Genomic DNA, 20,940 nt, shown 5'->3' with positions numbered 1-20,940 from the left:
CTTTTTGTGGGATATCTGATTTTGTTATGAGAAGCAATGGTTACACCAATTGACATTTTTCAGTTTCACCAGCTAATGGCGTCAACCACAAACCATCCACACAGAGGTCAACTTTTTTGATTTTAGGTATGATCCTGTCTTCTTTAACTGGGAAAATCCAGTAAACCCTCTCTTCTGATTTAATCGTTGGATATATTGTGTAACTGTTTAACTTTGGTGTTTTTCACTGTGACTTAAGATCCTAAGTAGTTCTTGTGATTCATAAACTATCAAGTAAAAACCTGTTGATTAGATGCACAGAAAATGATCACTTATGACCCTGCTGGCTGAAGCCATGTACCGCAACTATTTTTTTTTAACTGATTTTTTTTTTGTCATTCCTTTCCTACTCTTTAGGAAGAGATTCTTTTCAGGATGCTTGTTCAGTAGCCTTAAAGAACAAAAATCTTCAAAAGAAGGAAACATGATAACAGGAAGAAAATGCAAACACACAAAAAACCACCAACACAAATACAAAATGCACTTCAGGGCCACCGTATACTTCAGAATAAACTAATAAAGAAATGTTCTGTTACTTTAAGAATAATAAATAAAAGCTCACTTCAACTTAAGAGACAGGAAAAGAATTTGATAGTTGGCGTCTCTCTGCAACATCTATCACAACATCACCCCTATAAAGACTTATTTGCATCCTCTTAGAATGGTAAAGCATTTCTTTAACAAAGCAGATGCACACCTACCATTTAAATGTGGGAAACAAAGGTAAAAACCCTGAAATTAGACATCTGTTTATGAGTTTGGATGTTCAAGTGAAGGGAAGTCAGAAAACAGGATTAAGAGTGTTAGTCACCTGAGCAGGGTCTTTGTTTTTAGCGTCAGCAGTGAGGAACTTAGAGGAGACTTTAGAGACAGGAGCTTTATACTGACAGGTAAAGGAAGAGGAGGAAGAGGAGGAAGGCTTTGGAGGAAAACGAGATGCCACTTTAGGCGTGGGCATGTTCTCATAGAGGTCAGTGTTCTCATAGTGCAGCTCCTCTTTCAGCTGGCGCCCCCTTGTGCTGGGAGTGGAGTACTGCACGTCTGGGTCCTTAGGTTAGAGTGTGCAGGCATGCGAGTGAGCACAGGAGGGGAAAAAGAGGAGAAGCAGCGGGGGGAGAGGTTAAAGAGGAAGACAGAGAGGAAGAGGAGGCAGTTGAAGGTTAGTTTCAGCACATCGTCAGGACAAGTGTTGTTAAAATACAGCGTGAAGCACATTTGTTAGATACTATTAGAAAGAAGCTAGAGAGCATTAGCGTGTCCTTACCGTTCCATTGATGGGCACATCGTCATAGTGCAGAGCCATACCAGTGGGACAGGCGTAGCCGTTAACTGGGTTGTCCAGGTACGGGTTAGGAGAAACTGCACGTTTACTGGTGAAGCTGTGACAAAAAAAAAATTAGATCAATTAAAGAAAACCCGGACACCTGCTGGTACAACACAAACTGGATCAGAAACAGCTGCAGATAAACTCTAGCAGCAGAGGCCATGTGTTTGTCTCTCACCAGAAGGACTGCTTGGCCAGCTGGATAACGTTGGCGGTGGTCTCGACGTCGATGTAGTCGTAGTGCAGGGTGGCTGGGTCGGTGGTGGATCCAGTTTCAGCCAACAAAACCCCCAACCAGCGACCCATCATCTCTGAGGAAGACGCCTGAAGGGAAAAAAGACCCGGTTCAAGGAGCTTAATCACACCAAGTCATGTGATACTCAAGAGGACTCCCTGTGCTGGACTTCACACAATTTGCTACAGTTGGATGGGATTTTTGACAATTTTTGAATTTTTCTGTTGAGCTTTGAGTGAATTTTGATTCATGAGGATGTTTAAATATTTAAAGTGTCTCATTTCTTACAGGGTTCAAGGATCATTTAGGTTAAAAAAATGCCTGCAGCTTTTGAATGGACAACAGTAACTTTCAAACGAACTGCCACATGTTTTGGGATGGCAGCAGAGAGTTGTGAAACAGGCGGTGACAGCTGCTTCTTTTCCAAAAAACTGGGCACTCCACTGTCTCCAACTTCTTCTGTGTAAGCTCCCATAAAAGGCTTCGAGGTGGGAAGGTTTTACAAGGGAAGAAACTAAATGAATGCTGTGCAAAGGATGAAATGGTGCAGTGAAAGGAAACACAATAAATCTCACAAAATGTCTAATAAAGGTGAGAAGTTCATGAGAAAGAACAAAAGCAAAGACACTGCTGGGTGGAGGGGATGTTTAACCACAAGAGAGGGGAAGAAAAAAGAAGGAAAGCTGTAAAATGTGTTTGATTATATTCTCAGATATTTCAGCTTCATTTAATCACTTTCTGTGCACACACCAGAGATGTTCACAAGTCTTTCTGCAAGTCCAAGTCATATCTCACATCTCTAAAAATTAGTCTTATGAGCTTTTCTCATCTGCTGCAATCCAGTCTACTTAGAATACTGCACAACTTCAAAGCATTTACTGTATTATTATCACTCCAATCTATTGGCAGACACTATCAGCACTGATTAGTTGTTTGTTATATGATCCTTTCATGGTGAGTTTTCAGGTGCCTGTTCGAATTTGATGTAGTGGATCCAGAATCTTTGATCTGGATCTTGCAGACTTTGCAGCCAGCCCTCCTTTTGCTGGTGCCGTCCTGTTTGATGTTTCTATAACCAAATGTAAAGACAAATGGTGCAGCACCAGTTGCAGGTCAGCCGCCAGTTGCCATTGACAGAATCCAACGTATAAGTGATGCCGCTTGATGCCACAAGGCATACACCTGATTCGTAAAGTGGTTACCATGGTTACCATGGAAAAAGGAAGGAGTTACATTAAGCTAGCCAGAGTTTCCTCAATCTTAGTATGCCATAAAAAGAAAAGACAATGATCATGAGTCCCAAAACATGACTTAGAGTCTTTGAGCACGAGTACAAGTCGAGTCTGAGGTCTCTATGTGTGCGGCTCAAGTACGACTTAAATTAGAGTCCCAAACTCGAGTTCCCATCCCTGGCACACACACACAGACACAGTACACACAGAAACAACATCCAGCTCACCTCCAGTACTGCCACCTCCTGGCCGTTACGTAGCAAGCGGAAGGCGAAGGGGTGTTTGTGGTCGAGGCCGGGGCTGACCTCGCAGCCTTTGAGGGGCAGGGAGGCAATGTGACTCTTCAGGTCGTCCCGGTCTTTGTGGAGGAGCAGCTGGTTGTCTTTGAGGCGGCACCAACGCTCACGCCAGCGGTTGTTGGACAAAACATTCAGGTAACCTGTGGTCAAAACGCAGGTTATTTAAGCAAAAGTTACCAAAATGTACTTCTACTTCTCAGACACTACTTTATTACAAATAGTGCTGCCAGGCGATTAGAAAATTAATCTAATTAATTACTGGATTTTTAATTTATCAGTCTAATTAATCACATTTTAATCTCATATCTGCTTAAGTTCCTGAATAAAGAATATGAATTCTAGGGCATTACAAAATTGTAGTGCATGACTAATCACATTAATACATGCAGAAGAGAAGATTTGTAAACCCACATTTTTTTAACTAGCCAATATCAAAATGTCCATGTTTGTTGCCATTGACATTGTGCAACTGTTTACTGTGTCTATAGAAGTAGATAATGTTTTTCACTGGGGTAGGTCAATCAAAATCATGCTCATAAACTCATGTGGGTGAGAGCGGTGTGCTCTTTGGATGAGAGCTCAGCAAGGATATGAGGAGAAGATGTGAGATGACAGAAGCACAGCGAGACGCTGCAAGTCAGAAAAGTTCAGGCAGGTCATGCTCCAACTGATGTGTCACAGTAGTTCAGAGAGAAAGAGCGACGCGATCGTGAGAAAAGATGACAGAGATCATGGAGAGGATCAAAGGATGGAGCGCTTTGTTAAATTATTTGGGTCTTGAAAGATTGTTCAAGATGCTCTGAAAATGGTTGACAGCCAATAAGTTAATATTTTGTTAGTTTTTATAATGCATTGACATTACAGCTCTAATAACAAAACATCCTAAGAGTGTCTGACAGAGAGGAGCCCCACAGTCAGCACACACACCAAGCAGGCTCATGCAGCTTCTTTCCGTTGCAGAAACCCTCATTTCTTTTCTTACCACAGGTGGGCACGTCTTCTTCTGCCGACGACGTCTGCTCATCCGTGGACGGCTTTTTCTTGCCCAGCCCGATGATTTTAGTGATCTTCTTCCCAGCTCCCTTCCCCACCGTGCCGCTCTTCTGCTCCGACTTTGAGTTCTTTTTCCCTTTCCCTAAGAGAGATGTACGCAGGTTTTAAATGAATTTTCTGACTTTAAATCAGACTTAATGCTCAAGTGCCATTATCCAAACAGGGGAAATTAGGGCGAGAAAGTACACGCTCATTTCTGCTGATTCAATTATGCTTGGTGAAAAGAGACTCTGCTCTAAACAACAGAAAGTTCAGAATCAGTGACAGTGGGTGTAATGAGACTCTGGTGGGTTGAAGAACTCTTTGTTTGTGAATTAGGATTGGTTTGCAATCCCAGCATGCCCCACTGGTCTGAGAGGGATGATTTCAGCTGGCCTAGTTTCTGTGCAGACTGAAAAAGAAGGGGGGCAAGAGAGGGAGAGTAATGACTTTGCACATTCTGCTGGAAGGAGGGATAAAGTGGAGTAAGCCAGGCCTTAAGAGTCTGAGTCTGTCTGTCCAAATGAGGAAAATAGCTTCTGCTTGGCTCCTTGTTTAGTTACTGTGGTCTGCGGTGTGTGTTTAAATGTGTGTCAGTGTGTGTGTGTGTGTGTTTGAAAGCGAATAAAAGAAAAGAAGAAGAGAGAAAGTCCTGGTCATGAGATGTGATACTGAGCTGGAGGAGGGGAATGAAGAATTCTCCTTCACTGATGTCATCCTGCCACAGCTAACAGCTAACGTCTGCGCGCACACACACACACACACACACGCATACACACACACATAATATACTGTATATAATCACCAGAGCTGCCTCTTCTCACACATATCAGCCCCTCGCTGCAGAAAGCCAAGGACCAGAAGTCTAAACTGATACGCAAACGACAGAACGTCTCAGTATTCGATCATCGGTTTCTGCTTCCACATTTTTTCCGTGCTGTGTTTTCCTCCCCGATATAAAGTGACAGCTACCATGGAGACAGCCTAAATTAAAGAGGAAGCTGTCTACAATCCTCTTAAAGTATACAAACACACGTCATACGCACACACACACACACACACACACACACACACACACACACACACACACACACACACACACACACACAATGCAGAAAGCAGACACACAAATGTGAAAACCATTTGACCATTTCTCTTTTAAAGGCCAATTATTATTATTTTCCCCCTCAGGAGACGAAGAGGCGGAAAAGTCCCGATCAGGTAAAACTGATTCCAGTAAATCAGCTCGTTTTGTTACCAGCCTCGGAAAGAATGTGGTTGATTAAGCTAAAAGGGAAATTCAGGAGTGAATGAGGGAACGACTGAAGCATGAAGAGGTACCGTAAGACCAGAGAAAGAGTGGAAACTCCTGTGTTTATCAAGTGACAGTAAAAGGTAGCAGAGGAACAGCTTTATCTGCAAATACAGATTCAGTTCTGCATCTCGATGATGAATATACCTGAACATAGTGTCTGAAACTTCCTAAAGTATCTAGATAGAACTGTCTGCAACAAGAAAGTCAGTCATAGGTAACAGATTCACCCCAAGAAGGTGAAGTTACAAAGCAACATCAGCTGCTAATGCTACGTGAGAATAAAGACCCCCTTAAAAAGAAAGCCAAAACTTTTGTAGCTAATCTTTGAGGGCTGCATCATGGATCTTGAAGCCTGCTCCTCCAGGTGAACAGATACAGCCTAGTTTTATCTGATCTGAGCCCCCTGGAGTCACTGGATGTGTCTAGACAATGTGGCCAATTTGGATGGTGTGGCAGCGTGGCATAGCCTTACAAAGCCTCCGTTTCAACTTGTGAGGTTTAGCTACAACACACATCAAGGTAAACAGTTTTTAGGGTGAAACATAAAAAAAACCAGATGCCTGGTGCTCCCAGCCCAGCGTGGCTCTAAATCCTTAGCCAGACTCTTCTCCTCTGTTGTTCCCAAATGGTGAAATGAATTACCTAACCCTATGCGATCCACAGAGTCCCTTTCTACTTTTAAGAGGTGTCTGAAGACTCATCTGTTCAGGGAACACTTAGGCCCTTAATCTGAGCCTTCTCCTCTTTGTCCTCAGGCGTAGACTGAATCAGAAGGTCTCAGACCCAGCTCTCAGGGAATTGTCAGGACTAATTACTGAATGCTGTTGAAAGTTGGAGTATATTGTTGCAGCAGTTGATTGTGGTTAGTTGGCTACATTATTCTAAAAAATAAAAAATAAAAAAAATTTTTGCACTTAATAGCAGCACCTGCAGCCAAATAAATTGTAGCACTTTTGCCGCACTAAATAGGTTTTTCCTTCTGTCTAAATTCTTGCTTGTGTTGTACGTTGTTTTGGACAAGACCATCTGCTAAATGAAACTGTAGAACTGTAAAATCAAAAGTGGTCAGTGGCCAATTTGACCCCTTAACCCCAGAGAATTAAACTCAACTCTTTCATTAGAGAATTTTTCATACACTCAGATGTAGCCCAATGTGACTCACAAACAGAGACTAAAAATATCAAAAGGCTAAAACAAGTAATGAGATAGCTGTGGAAAAAAAATGTCTAAAGATAAAATACAACCCAAACAGTAAAGAAATAACATAAGTAGGGTTAAAAAAAAATAAAGTTAAAAGGATCAAATAAAGACTAGATTTAGAAGATAAAAAGAAAAGACTACAAGGAAACAATGATACAAATACAGTCTAAAGATGGAAAGAGTTACTTCAGATTAAGCCAAATTCAAAGGGTAAGTCTTCAGTTCCCTTAGTTTAAGCATTTAAGGCCCTCAGAGAAAGATCTGGAAAAAAGATCTGGTATTTCTGATCCAGAATAAAATTCATTTTTCCAACATGGTTTCTGTCATTTTAATCAGCCCATATCATGCTTCTCCACACGCAATTTTTTCTAAGAGGATGTAATAGGTCACTAGTAAGTATAAAACGTGTTAATGTGATGTAAATTAGCTGTGAGCTAACTCTGGTACAACACATCAAATTGTGACATTTATGTCAAAGATTGTACACGGTTCCTTCATAAGAAAATTAAATAAGATTGATAAATTAGAATATCATGATGGACACCCGTGTTGACCAATTAGGCTTCTGTAGCTCAGTAGTCAAAAATCATAGCAAACACAAGAGTTACTGAACTGAACTTTACATAACTTGGTGTGTTTTCTTCAAAAAATGCAAATTCCCCAAACTATAATCTGTTCTGCAGTGGACTGCACACACCTGAGCAAGCTCTGAGACTTTTGGGTATTTTGGCTTCACTTTTGTACATCAGGAGGACTGGTGGTGGGTCATTTTGCATATGAAACCCAGCTGTGTTTGTTAAACTGCTGACTGGGAGTTAAGGATGTTTATAGTGGTTAGAAAAGAACAATATTTATGTCTTTTGAATTCTTACATCAGTTTACTCCAGTGCTATATTCTCTATGGAAAAAAAAAATGGTAACACTTCATGGACACGTAATGTAATGTCATGGATAACTGAGTCAGAAATTCATTCACCATCCAGAATCAGCTACAGAGAGGTGAGAATGAACACACGTATAGAAAATGTATATGATATATGAGACTCACTGAGGGAGGTCTGAGCTGATCCTAACCCTACATTCTCCACCATTTATCGGCTCTGACACACATGAATTACACAACTGAGCCCATGAATCACACTCACTGCTGACTTCATAAAAACTGAGTGGATTCAGAATTAACTGCTGGTGAGGAGCCTGTTTCAGACATCATGTTGGAAAATCACAAAGGCAAAAAGCAAGAGTGTTAAATTTTCATTGACAGAGCAGATAATTGAGCTGACGGCTCAGATGAGATGTTTCTCCTCAGAGGATTGTGCCTGCTGAACAAACAAACGCTAAATAATCAGAGACAGTTTCACCCATTTTGTTTTTTCAGTTTTGGCATTAGGAGGGGGACCATCTCTGTGTGAGAGCCGTGTTGAACAAATCCAAAAGCTCATTCTTCATGCTTCATGCATTATCATTAAACGCTGACCTTCTCACAGCTGACAGTGACTCCTCTATGAATCACAACAAGATTCATGGAGGGCATTAATAGCTCTGGATTTAAAGCCAGGTCAAAAAGAGGATAAATCTCCCAAAGTACAACAATGTGATGAAGTTTTATCTTTGATTTAGTGTAAGAAAACCTGAAGCATTGTGCTTTAGCTTCACAGTCCATGGTTTTAAAGCAGGATTTTACGACAGACACATCTGATACTGGAGATATTCTAGTGATATAACCCTGAGATCAAGCATCTACCCAACTTTGTGGACTTGTGATACATGTTTTCTGGGCTTAAAGTCTAGTTTTGTTTCAGCAACATTGGAGCAGAGCGTAATCCTCCGACATAAAACTCAAAAATGGTAAGATTTACATTAAAGTTAAAGAGGAGGTATCCTGCTTTTCCATACTGTGAAACAAGTGCAGTTTTTCAAACTTCTACATGTGTATATGTGATTGCACAAACCCCTAGCACAAGATCTTCAGGAGATCTTCAAGAGACTTGCTGAAATGATGAGGTCATCACAAAAGGCTCTAACTGGTTCATGAAACATTTGAGGGGGAGGGCCTCAAACACCCATAGCTCCCTCATCAACAGGCCTCCAGAGGACTGGCCAATCAGAGAGAAGAGGGTTTACACAGCACTGAGCCTTAAAGAGGCAGCAGCTAACACAAAGTGTCTCAAACTGGGGTTGCACAATTCCAATTTTTTTTTAAAGTGGGACGCTTACTATTTGGAATTTATATCAACTGCATTTGTCTGGTCATATACATCTGACAATGTTTATGCAAACATGTCTAATGCAATATATTTAAATCAAGTTGAAAACAAGGAAAAAAACATCAAAATTTATGGGCTCAAAACTTCCAAGAATTTTTTAGAAATCAAAACTGATTTAGAACGATTTTATACAAAACTAATTTAAGCGGACTGTAACAAAACCCTTATAATTTCAAATTTTCCCTGGCTGAAATTCCCCTGGAAATTTTCTACCCCTTTGCAACTATATCACAGGCAGAGGCTGGATTAAAAGGTTTTCTAAAACACCAGTGAAACTAAGTGATTTGCTTTTTTTAAAGCCATTAATTATGTTAAGATGCCATCAGAGGGACAGTATAAAAGCAAAAAAAGGCACAATACTCCCTCTTTAAAGTGCACAGTCCTGCATAAAGCTCTAGTCAGTGTCTTCTTCTAAGAGATGTGCTTCACATGAAACATGCATTTTGATGATTTTTCCCCCCAGATCTGAACTGATTCACCAGTATCTGTCTCATTGTTGATTTTAGATGTGTTGAAAAAATCAAAAATAAGATTTATAAGATTGGATTTTTCATCCATAGCTACTGTTTTTCTCTTCTTAACAAGCAAGCTCCTTTTCGTTACTTTTTCTGTCAACAAAGAAGTTTGTCCTCAGAGAAAAAAAAGCTCAGTTACTTTGTAATGACCACAAGAACTGTAATACCTCTGCTAAGTTTTGTTTTATTCTCTGGGAAAGTGTTGCTCCAGTCTGACTCTCACCTTGGTCCTTACAGTCGCTGTGTCCGTTCTCATGAGTCATCTCGCCATCTGAGCTTGGTCGCTCACAGGATGCTTTCTGAAGGGCGCACACATGAAGGGGAGGAACAAAGGCAGAAGAAAGTAGGAGGTAAACAGAAAGGTCTAATTAAAATGCACACTATAAAAACCATTAAGAGCATCTGCAGCATGCTATAGAGAAATAATTAGGCCCTGTTAGCGTTAGCTGTGCCAGGTTAGGAGCTGTTCGTTGTCAAAAAGCCTCTGATGTTGCTCATTTTCCACCACACATGTACTGACACACGTTCAGAATTTACTGACTTTTTAAAGTGAATGTGTAAAATTATGTGGTGTTTCCCTCCAGAGCCTGATGGAACAAAGTGTTTTTTGGCAAACGGCTTTTACTACTGAGTGTGATTGTGTTCAAATATGCCATGAAAAGAGGCCTGCATGGGAGAATCTGTGAGTGTTTGTCAACTTAAGAGAGATAAATCCAAACAAAGACAGTCTGTAAATAGTGATGTTTGCAGAAGATCAAATGAAATCTCTTTCTCATTCTTTTAATACTTACCAATTAAAGTAAAAAAAAACAAACTATTTTGATCTGCACTTGTTTATATTCCATGTTGAAAAGGCTATCAAACAAAAAATGTACTGATAAGGCAGCGCTGGATTTGAAACTCTCGCTCTCCAAGAGAGAACTTCTAATTTTGGGGAGGTGTGGTAGTTTTGATGACAACTGTCTTAGGCTTTTTCTAAATCTAGAATATCAGAAAGTCTTAATGGATCCACTTTGAGTGACATAAATATTGCAGTTACTGCAGCTTTGTTGCTAAGGGGTTCAGCAAAACTCATTAGAACTATACCAAAACAGTTAACCAGCAAAAAGCAGAGATAGATTAAAAAGATTAATAAAAAATAAACATTTCAATTTCATTAAAAAAGACTGAGAAAATATTTCTCTGACCTTTATTTCTCAAGAATTTGGGAAGAAAAAAAGTTTCAACTTAAAACTTTCCTTTTTATGTTTTATCATCTACAACAGTCCCGTTCAGTTATATTATTATCAATTTCCAATTAATTTTTTGAATGCAATGTCATGTTTTCTCTCGGGAGGCTGGAGGTTTGCATTTTGTGTCACTAATTTTCCCACACTTTTTCCACCTTTAAAGACGTTCTGTCTTTTAAGATCTCCCTGCTCCTCTCTTATGCGCCTGTTCCATGAAGTAGAAATCCAGTACACCTTCCTTCACTTCTCACAAGAACTGATGGCATATTTTTGGGCAATCTTCATCAGTTTGTTTCTTCTGGGATAACAAACAACTTGAACTGGAGTTGTCATATTTTTGCCATCCACCTTCTTTTCAATAACTCTAAATATGCATTGCCTGAGGTACTGGGTGCATTAAAAGTTAGTCTAGAGACTAACAGGTGATGCTGTGCTGTTTCTGTTGGATCTATTATTAAAAGATCATACAATATCCAAATGTATTGTGAAACAAATAAACTATTATCAAGCTCACATATAAAGATTGTTTTCTCGTTCATTAGCCTTTTTTGTGCCTGTTTTACTTTTTCATTAAACATTGGTAAGAAAATGACTCAAGCTTTGTACTCAGGGTTTCATCAAACCCAGCATTGGATCCAAACTTGCAGCATATCTCAGAGCATGGGTGTGTTTACCTTCTCCAGTTCCGGTTTATGCACTGGTGATCCAGATCCAGCTCCATCCAAGTCAACGCCCCCATTAGCACACACCTCTCTCATCACCTGGAACACATGAGGAAACACAGCATTAAGCTAATGAGGCTGTTCCGGTCAGATACACGGAAAGTTCACATTTCTTCTTTTGGAGTTCAGTCAAACTGCACCACGTCAGAGTGTGATATCCTAACACACGGGCGAATCCTGCATATAGAAAGATTTCCTCACATTATTCCCACATAATAAAGCTGCGCATTCCCTCAGCGTGCCTGGGATAATATGTGCCACATGTCAGGTTAACTCTCACGTACCATCTTAATGCAGGAGGGACATAGTGGGGCCATGCAGTGGAGAGTGTACAGGAGGTAGAGAGCATGTGTGAGGAGTCTGCTGCACAGATTAGACACCGCAGAGTTTTACTACGTCCTTATGCAATAAGGTCAATAAGTATGAGCGAATGAGATCTGCAGGGCTCTGCACGGGGCGCCAGTGTGCATTACCATGACCTTGTTGGACTCTGGACCTGGCAACCTCACCATCAGATCTGGCAACCGAAGGCGTGTGGTGAGTGGGGTGTGTGTAGATGAGTGGTGGGCAGTGGGAAATGAGATTTCAGTCAAACTGCTTTGTGCGCAGAATGGCTAATACACACTCAGACTCTCCCCTCATCGTCTCCACAGGCATCCCGAACGTCTCTGGCCGCGCAGAACTCCTCAGCTCTCTGGTTTTGGCTGGAAAGGAGCATAATTGGGGAAATGACAGACTGTGGCTCCATGGGTTTGGCCCAGAAAGCGGCTCAGAGGCCGGAGAGCAGGACAGACAGCAACATCATGTCTATCTTTTCTCTGCAAAGCTACAACGCCAGACGTGGGGAGTTCACCAGTTTGATTATGTGCATGCTGCATATCAAACCTGAGAAGGTGCTGCAACTGTGTGCAGTTCCTCTTTGTTTAAACAGTACAGCCAATGGAGGAATGTGCCTGTGATTGACAAATGAGGCATTTAAGAAGTGCATGTTTCTTTTTTCGTGCTATAAAATTAGCGTGGAGCCAACAAACACGGAGCTATTTTAAATGAGAGTTCTGGTATTTCTGAGCTGAGGACAGATTTCAGGAAAAGGTCTGGAGTTCAAAACTGCAACACAATTTGAAGTGGGTGTCAAGTCAAGACATATCAAGCTTTGCAAATTATGTTGCTCCATTTTTAACTCATGGAACTCTGGAGTTGCTCCTTACCTCTTTCTCTTTTAGTTATGAAGCAATCGTCATAGTTTACATGGAGTTTTAACGTCTCACAGTTAATGTTTTGCATGGAACAGACCATTAAAAATGTTCAAATATAAACAAATACTCGATGCTTCATCAGCGTGCCCTGTGGCTTTAAAGGAGTGGATGATTTGAACAAAGGAGCATCTCGTTTCAACAAAAAGAGGGTCAGATGCTAATGCCCCGTTTCCACCAAGCAGTCCGGATTAGATCAGTACAGTTTTGTATGGGTTGGCTCAGTTAAGCCTGGTCCTGTTTGCAGTTCCACAGCCAACTCTGCCCCCTTGTGGCAGGCGGCGTGTAAGCCGGATGCCGATAGCCGCATCAGTCAAATAAGAGCGTGACGCCAGAAGAAAAAAAATGCGACACGATGGAAGACATCCTCCAATTCGTCTTTTTTGTGATTGGCATGTGGCTCTTCATTACAAAGCGCACTCAAGCGTTTAGTCTGGCAACCCTATGGAAGGGTGCCAAAAAGTGGGATGGCTCATCTTGGTTATCTGGGGATCTGTCTCAGGATTAGTCAGTGGAAACGCCATAAAATACATGCCATGCCGAGACCAACCAAACTTGATGGACACGGGGCTACAGAGAATCTGTTCTGTAATGTTACCTGGGTAATCCATCAGTGGGCCAAACCTTTGTGCAAACTACCAGAGCTGATTGTATTTGTGTGATTTTATGACAATGAGCATAAATCACAGCATGATGTGCATGTTAAGGTCAGGAACTTTACTTTAGCAGTGGTCGGCAGCGATGCAGTATCTGTTAGTGTCTGAAGCATGCAGAAGCTGAGAAGCCATAAACACACAAGCAGTGAACATGACACTTACTTTCCCCTCGCCTTAGTGCAGAAAAAAAGGGATAAGGAGGGAGAATAAGAACAACAGGGAGTCAGAAAAAGAAAAATCAGGCCAGAAAGGAGATAAAAAAGGGGAGAGAGATGCTTATAAATATTAAAAAAGAAGAAGAGGATTAGGAGAATGAACACAATATGGACATGTGTTTTCCATAAACACGTCGTTAGCTGACAGCATCTGGGAGAATCATTACTGTAACTCTGAGGCTTTTCAGGTACTCTCCCAGCGTTTATCCTCTATTTTCCTCCCTCTTTCCTCTCCCCTCCTCTCTGTGACTCCACATGACTTCACTTTGTCACGTTGTCGGTCCCGGCTGATCCAACACGGATGGGAAATGTTGCAAGAAGTCTATTCCCAATCATTGTCGGTGCAAGAATAACTGTAATATGAGACGTATGCTTTGGAGGAGGAGGTCAAGTCAAAAAGAAACATTAATAGGTGGATATTTTGTTACAAGGACTGCTTGGTTTTCAACAAACAGAAACAAAAAGATCATTATCAGAGCTCAGAGAAGGCAGGGGTTCAACCCTAACTCAGTTTGCAGTAAGTGACTCAAACGCAGCACCAAGACTTTCACACCCAATCCTCCAAACAATGGAAGATGTCCCATTTTTGTTTGAATTTTGTGCAAATGCAAAAAAACTACAAGTGTGATTCTAAAACGGTGCACTACCTTGTCAGTACAGTAAAATACCTTATGTCTGACAAAGGATTTTCTTTCCAGGGGAGTTCCAGATTACAGATATCCAGGCCGAGGCTTCTTCCTAACAGTCTCGTGACTCATCCCAAGTCTCAGAAATGAGCTGAAAATCTGTTAATCTGTTTATCAAGCCTGCTCTAACACCATTGGTTATCTCTACTTTTTTTTTTAAAAAAAAGGCCTGAAAATTCTTCCTCATCTACAAATCCTGCACGCATGCTGTGGTTTTCTGTTTGTGCTGGTTTGTGTGACAAAGAATAATTCTAGTGTTGAAGGAAAGAGTTGTATAGCCGTGCAAATTGTTGGTTGTTGTTGGTCGGTGCCTTCTAGGCTAACCAAGATGGCAGTGCGCATAGATGCACCAACCTGGTGCTCCTCTTTATTTATATGTTATCTCTATTTATATTTTATATATTTTTAGCGCTATTTATGTCAACACTTAATTTGACCTGCACTTTATTCTTGTTGCTTTTTGGAATTATCTTGCTACTGACAGATGCAGCCAAACGGAATTGCATTGTATTCTGTGCAATGAGAGTAAAGATTCTATCTATCTATCTATCTATCTATCTATCTATCTATCTATCTATCTATCTATCTATCTATCTATCTATCTATCTATCTATCTATCTATCTATCTATCTATCTATCTATCTATCTATAAATTACAGCATAAAACATGTAAATAGTTTTGGTGTAAAGTGTCATCACAGGTATCTAAAAAGCTTATGCTCAAGCAAACTCAGCTAAACTCGGCACTAATAGAGTAAAAAATGCTGCTATATATTGAGAAAAAAAACACAACAATAATCCTTTTCAGACATGCAACCCAGAAAATTTCCCCAAATTTTAATGTAGGGAACGTGTGGAACACAAACACTGAATTTGAATCTTGAAAGAGACTTATTCCTGCAAGATTCTGAGGAAAATCTCCGTAAAAGTCAGGTGAGCTGAGGTCTGATAAACTCAGGATTTTTCAGAGTGAGTGAGCCCCGTGTGAAACTGATTTACACCCTTCTCCACTGAAAAGCTGATAATTAGGGGTGCACCGATCACAATTTTCTGGCTGATCATCGATCACAGGTCTTTAAAAAGCCTGACCTGCCGATGCCGATTTGGGTTGATACAGATTTTTACTTTTTATTTTTTATAATTGACAGCATATGCCTTCAATGCTCCAATCTTATTTTATTGAAAATCATTGAACAATACCCTTGAAACAATATTTTTTTAATATTTTAACTTAAATAACCAATAAAGTATCCTGAGTTTTAGGTCTCACAGCAAAAAGCAACAATGGCTGGCTGTCAGACCTTCCTGGAGGTATATACGATTGGTCACATATGTAAGGATGGGCCAATCACCGATCTCTGATCACCGATCACTGATCCCCCAAAATTAAGGAAATCGGCTGATTGATCAGTGCATGTCAGGACTGAACATTTGAAAAGAGCTGTAGCCAGGGATTTCCCTTTTTCCCTAAAATTTCAAGATCTACTTTCTGTAGTTCCGTCCTGAAATGTTGCTACCCAGTTGCAGGCAAACCAAAATGAAAACGGTCTTGAATGGATTAGGAATTATTCCTTGAATTCATGCTTGTTTTGAAAAAAAAAAAAGGTTTTAAGCGTAAAGCATCAGCCGGCTTGATGTGATGGACACTGCTACATTATTACTTTACTATGTTTCTGATATAATGGCTCCTACTAAAGAGTGCAAGGAGAATTCTCCATGAAACATTTAGTGCAGAGATTTGTATATTTTTACAGATCTGGTTGCAATCGCCAGCGGGTTCTTCAACCCCGAGAGGTTACCTGCCTCAGCCAATCAATAAACAGCAGCTAATCACCGCCAGGAGCTCAAAATGAGTCAGGAAATGAATGCAAACTGTTTGTGAGCCTTGTTTCCTGACAGTGAAAGATGTAAAATGGTTGAAAGAAACAAAGTAAGCAAGTTTTCCGCTCAGTGTAAGGGAAGTGAACTGAAAAAAGAAAGCAGACAAATGAGATCTTAAAATAGAGAGCAATTCAAAGTCAGGAACAAACAAGGCCTTCCAGAAAGCTCTCAGGAGAGCAGAGATTAAGAGGACGATGAGGCAGAGGGGGTTTCTCTTAAATCCAAATACCAGATGAGACCCGTGAGTTTTTCTGTGATTGAAACAGAAAGAGTCCAGAGGTGCTGGCAGAGCACTAACAACAGGGGCTGACAGAAGAAAGCAAAAGAGTCTTCTTCTGATGTTTGTCGGACGGAAAGATCAGAGAGAGAAAGAGAAGATGGGAAGAGGAAAAGGGGGAGAAGAAGAATGTGTGAGCAGGATCAGAAGGAGCGAAACCAAACATCTTCACATCAGAGTGAAAGCAGCAGAACCACCTGTTCATAACACACGAGTCACACAATAACAGGATGAGACCAAACCCGGGGGACAGTCTTTATGCTGCAGAGCTAAATTTAAGTTTCAATGCAGCTAATTTTTACCTTCCTGTGAACAAGATCAGAAATAGATCTGATCCAGGAAGCTCAGCATGAACTTTATCACAGTGATCACAGGAATGTGATCTGTTTGGATTCAAGGTCTTAATGTGTGAAAAGACACTTTTCTGTTATGTAGGGGCAGAGATAAGATGTGGCGTGGTCCTACAAGAATGAACACTGCTTAATAACCTTAGCCCAATATTCAATTTATTGACCCTTAATCACATCCTCATATAATGATGTGCCCCAGGTTTTATCCTGGCCACTTAAACACTGGATCATAATTTCTAATACTTGGCAAAATTTGGATGCATTAACAATGTCTGCTTTGAGAGAGACCAGATAAGGTGCTGTTTGACCAGGAACTTTTAAAATCAGGGAACTACATGGTCCCTGTGGCCCACTGTCTGACTGTAAATCGGGCAAGTGATGTACAGAGAAAAAAACAATTACTGCACTGCACTTCTTGATCAGCAGAGGGCAGCAACAAAGAGATGAAGGCCAATCAGCAAAAATGGCACCATTAAAATGGCACAGCAGTTAGCCTGTTAGCATAGCAGAGATTCAGTCCGTGCTTGTAACCGAGGGTGTGCACCAAAAAGGCACATTCGGCTGGCGGGCCCCAACCCCAAAAGTTCCTGGACCTATCCCATGGGCAGGTATTTTTCAAGGGTAGACTAACTTCCCAGAAACTAAATTTAAATCTTCACTGCTGCAGTACAAAAGCGTAGATTTTCTCAAAAAAGTCTATAGTTCCTGGGAAAGTTACAGTGGTGGAAAAGCACCTATAGTTCACACCTAAGTTCCACATTTTTGATTGGCTTTTGACGAATTGATAAGACCTCAAGCCTCCATAGCAGATTTGATACACTCAGAAATTATTTCTAGGTTTGGAAAACTGTGGCACCAGGTTTGTAACTGAATGTGATTACCCTCACTAAGATTGAAATCTTTCTGGAGGTTATACTAAAGTGTACCTCACTACAGCAGCTATGGGGTCTGTGATTTGTTAGAATCCTTCATTCAAAGTTTGTCCTCATGAAGTGTCTGTTCTTTTGTACCTGAAAGCTCAAAAAGTTACTCTGAGTGTCTTTAAAATGCCCTTTCTGACTGTATCCTATCTGTGATGCTGTTATGAAGTAAGTTTCTATATCTGAGATGACAAAACAGCCCAGCTATCTTCAAAGCATCCAGACTCTGAAGGAATTTATCACAGAAGCTGCTCTCCTGCTGCTCCAACCAGGGAGCTTGTTTATGTGCTAACGTGTTAAACAAATATTGGGTCAGATCGGTGCTCACCATCTAAAACATCAAAGTCACACAATCAAATAAACTAACTAACCAGTATAAGACGTGGTGGACCAGCAACTCCTGTGATATGTGGGGTGAAGCTGCAGTATTTGTCTGTGGAGTCTGGTGGCTTTGAACAGAGTGATGTAACGGTCGCTTGTGGTCAAGACTGTGGGATCCTTTCTATGATGTCATCCTCTGCTCTGATTTAAAACATTTTATTCCTCTTATTCATGAAGCTCAGAATATTCGAAAATATGCCTCAGATTTAAAAATAACAGGATTTCCTTTAACGACTCAGACCAGACATGTCTACAGTAACCCTGACTTTGATGAGTTGGATGCAAAGGGTTAAGAGAAGAAAACGATGTGCAGAACCAGAGCAGTGAAAATACACTTATAAATATACTTGGATGGAAATTCAGCTCTTGTCTTTCATTGCCTTCCAGCTCTCTGTCTCTCTGTAGCTGTCTGTCTGCTCTGAAATGACCATTTATCACATTTCCACACTGACCTCTGGAGAAACAGAAAATGATCTGCTCTTTACGTCTCTTTGCAGAGTTTTGAAACTCATCCAATCAGACTGTGTCATCTAAAAGCTCAGGTTGTTGTTCTTTGTGTCTTATACTTCTACAGATCTCTGCATGGATAGAAGTTACTCTGTGCGTTGAATACATTTTTTAGAACCAGAAACAGCTGTTTTTACTCTCAAGCAACATGGAATGAAATCTTAGTAGTATTAAATAAAACTGATGGTACTAATGGAAAATAATGCAGTGGTCAACCACCAGCTCCCATGTTGATAGTGGTGAAATCCTGCCTCTGTCAACACAGTCTGGTGGGTTAGCATGCCATGCCTTACCTAAACTGAAAGGTCTTTCTCTGTTTAGCTACAGTGGCCCTGACGTGTTAAAGTGACACCTAAAAAAAAAGCTCAAAATATTCACAATATCCCAAAGATTGTTTACACTTATCTAACGCTTAGTATGGCTGTTAAAACAACAGGATATTGCGCTTTTCCTTCAGCCCGATTCTCTTTATTAAATGCCCCTAACACACTGTCATACTAATATGTTCTCTCTTTTTTGCCTTCTTCTGATGCCCAACATCAAAATATTCTCTGATAAAACAGACAAAGAGGGAGTCACTTTCAGCGTTTACATTTCAAAACCAACAAGGAACAAAACTTTCCTTTCAAGTCAAAAAAAAAGTTAGCTGTCCCAATGATTCCAGTCACGGGCAGGTACAGACCTTTTCTGTTATCAGTTTTCTTTTCTTTTTATTTTCACTTCGAGGCACTGTAGTATAGGAATAGGTACCTTTCACATTTGAAATGATAGGGTATGGATCAGTATCGATACTCAACGGTACCAATTTTTGGTACTTTTGTGTGCATATGTGCGTATCAATTTGTTTAATAATAAAATGTAAATTCTTTTTTATTCAACACATTTATTCTTCAATATAAAACCCTGTAATGCTGTGTTCATGTCCAGTATGGAAAATCAGGGTAGCGAACGCACTCTCGGCTGTTATTATGGACACCAAGACCACAGTCACCACTACTGTGTGTGTTACTGCTGCAGTTTAGTTTGCTTGATAGATGTCCCTCATGGTACTGTCTCAAAAAACTAACAGTCCAGGCTGCCCGCAGTTCTTTCTGTTCGGTATGGTCATATAACTCTTGTTAGCACCAAGCTGCTAATGTTAGCTTCATATACCTGATGGTAACTGCAGCAGCATCAAGACACATAATATTTGTTACTAACCACTCAGAAACGTCCTGCTGCAGCTGTAGAGTTTGATTTCTTCAGGCGTCTCTCCTTCTGGGTCAGACTCTGGATCAAACTGGTATGATTGAACCACGGCGCTTCTATGAGCCATTTCTACACACTCTCTGTAAACACTGCAGCATGTTACTGGATCGAAAGCCACACCCTCGTCCAAAGAAGTTGTGAAGGAGGCGTGGACAGGGCAGCTCGTTATCATGTAGAGCAATGCCCGCAGAAACAGCTTGTTCTCAGGAGCGCTTAGGAGAGGGGATTTACAGAGTGGCCAAAGTCCAGAAAATAACTGGATTTTGAGGCAAAATTGTTTTTTAATTGACTGTACTGGGACCTCTGAGACCTATTTGAACTTGTTGAAAAGTTGCATAATATGGGACCTTTAATGTGGCCTTAAGACCATTCTGGGCCAATCAGTGGTGAGAAAAGTGGTTTAAGTGGAAATGCTCGACTCGGGCGTCTGCCCATAGGGAATATATTTCGGGTGCTGCAGAGTTTTCCAAAGCAGCGCGGTACATTTTGAGAGCTTTTTCTGAGTAATAGGAATTTAAAAAATATTTGAATTTGCCTCCTCTCAGTTGAGTATGTATAGAAAATAAGTAAAAGCGGTTTTCTGTTCATCGTGTTACCTTCAGCCACTCCTCGGCTTGTTCTTTACTCTGCACAGCCAGAACCAGAGCGTCTGCCCCCTGGTGGACAATCTTCAGCTCGTGCTTCTTTTTCTTGCCATCTTTGGGGATGTGAGTGATGCTGCAGCCGGACAAGCTTAGCTCCATCTGAGGGGTGTGGTCTTTGGAGGATTTGTAACACTGGAGAAAGTGAAAAAGAAGGGACAAGCAAAACCTGATGATGCAGTTTCTTTTTGACAAATGCTTCCATAGCTTCAACACTGAAGCAATTTGAATTATTCCTGAGTGTACAGATTCACACATTTTTGCCCCTCACCAGCAGTTTGTTATCTTTGATGACACAGAGGAGTTTGGTCCACTGTCCAAAGCGTTTCTTGCGCAGAAGGAATGCACAGATCCGAGCGTCCTTCACCAGATCCATCGACGCCTCTTCAGACGGCCACTGGTGACGCATCTTCTGCCCCTTCCCATCCTCCTCTTCCTCGTCATAAGACTCGTAGGAGCTGCTCATGGCATCTGAGTCATAGTCTGAAATAGAGATGCAGAAATAAAGTTTAAGGC

General features: G+C 40.9%; 1 protein-coding gene across 3 annotated transcripts in view; it reads right to left on the bottom strand.

Moving 5' to 3' along the window:
- Positions 1-20,940, bottom strand: part of afap1 (actin filament associated protein 1) — a 114,332-nt gene that overhangs the window by 7,031 nt on the left and 86,361 nt on the right. For 2 of the 3 annotated variants that reach the window (XM_074661833.1, XM_074661832.1), the window contains exons 5-13: positions 20,696-20,907; positions 20,380-20,559; positions 11,362-11,448; positions 9,682-9,757; positions 4,112-4,264; positions 3,058-3,269; positions 1,542-1,687; positions 1,304-1,418; positions 851-1,087 (exon numbers count right to left, since the gene is read on the bottom strand). In XM_074661833.1, the coding sequence (XP_074517934.1) occupies positions 851-1,087; positions 1,304-1,418; positions 1,542-1,687; positions 3,058-3,269; positions 4,112-4,264; positions 9,682-9,757; positions 11,362-11,448; positions 20,380-20,559; positions 20,696-20,907 (1,418 nt within the window). The remainder of the gene's footprint in view (positions 1-850; positions 1,088-1,303; positions 1,419-1,541; positions 1,688-3,057; positions 3,270-4,111; positions 4,265-9,681; positions 9,758-11,361; positions 11,449-20,379; positions 20,560-20,695; positions 20,908-20,940) is intronic. The other variant, XM_074661834.1, reaches the window with a different exon arrangement.

The sequence above is a fragment of the Halichoeres trimaculatus genome, unplaced genomic scaffold, assembly GCF_033239565.1.
Source record: "Halichoeres trimaculatus isolate MK-OKI-2021-1 unplaced genomic scaffold, fHalTri1.1 fHalTri1_scaffold_22, whole genome shotgun sequence".
NCBI lineage: Eukaryota > Metazoa > Chordata > Actinopteri > Labriformes > Labridae > Halichoeres > Halichoeres trimaculatus.
Note: the sequence above shows the minus strand (reverse complement) of the source record. Positions and strands in the feature narration are given on the sequence as shown.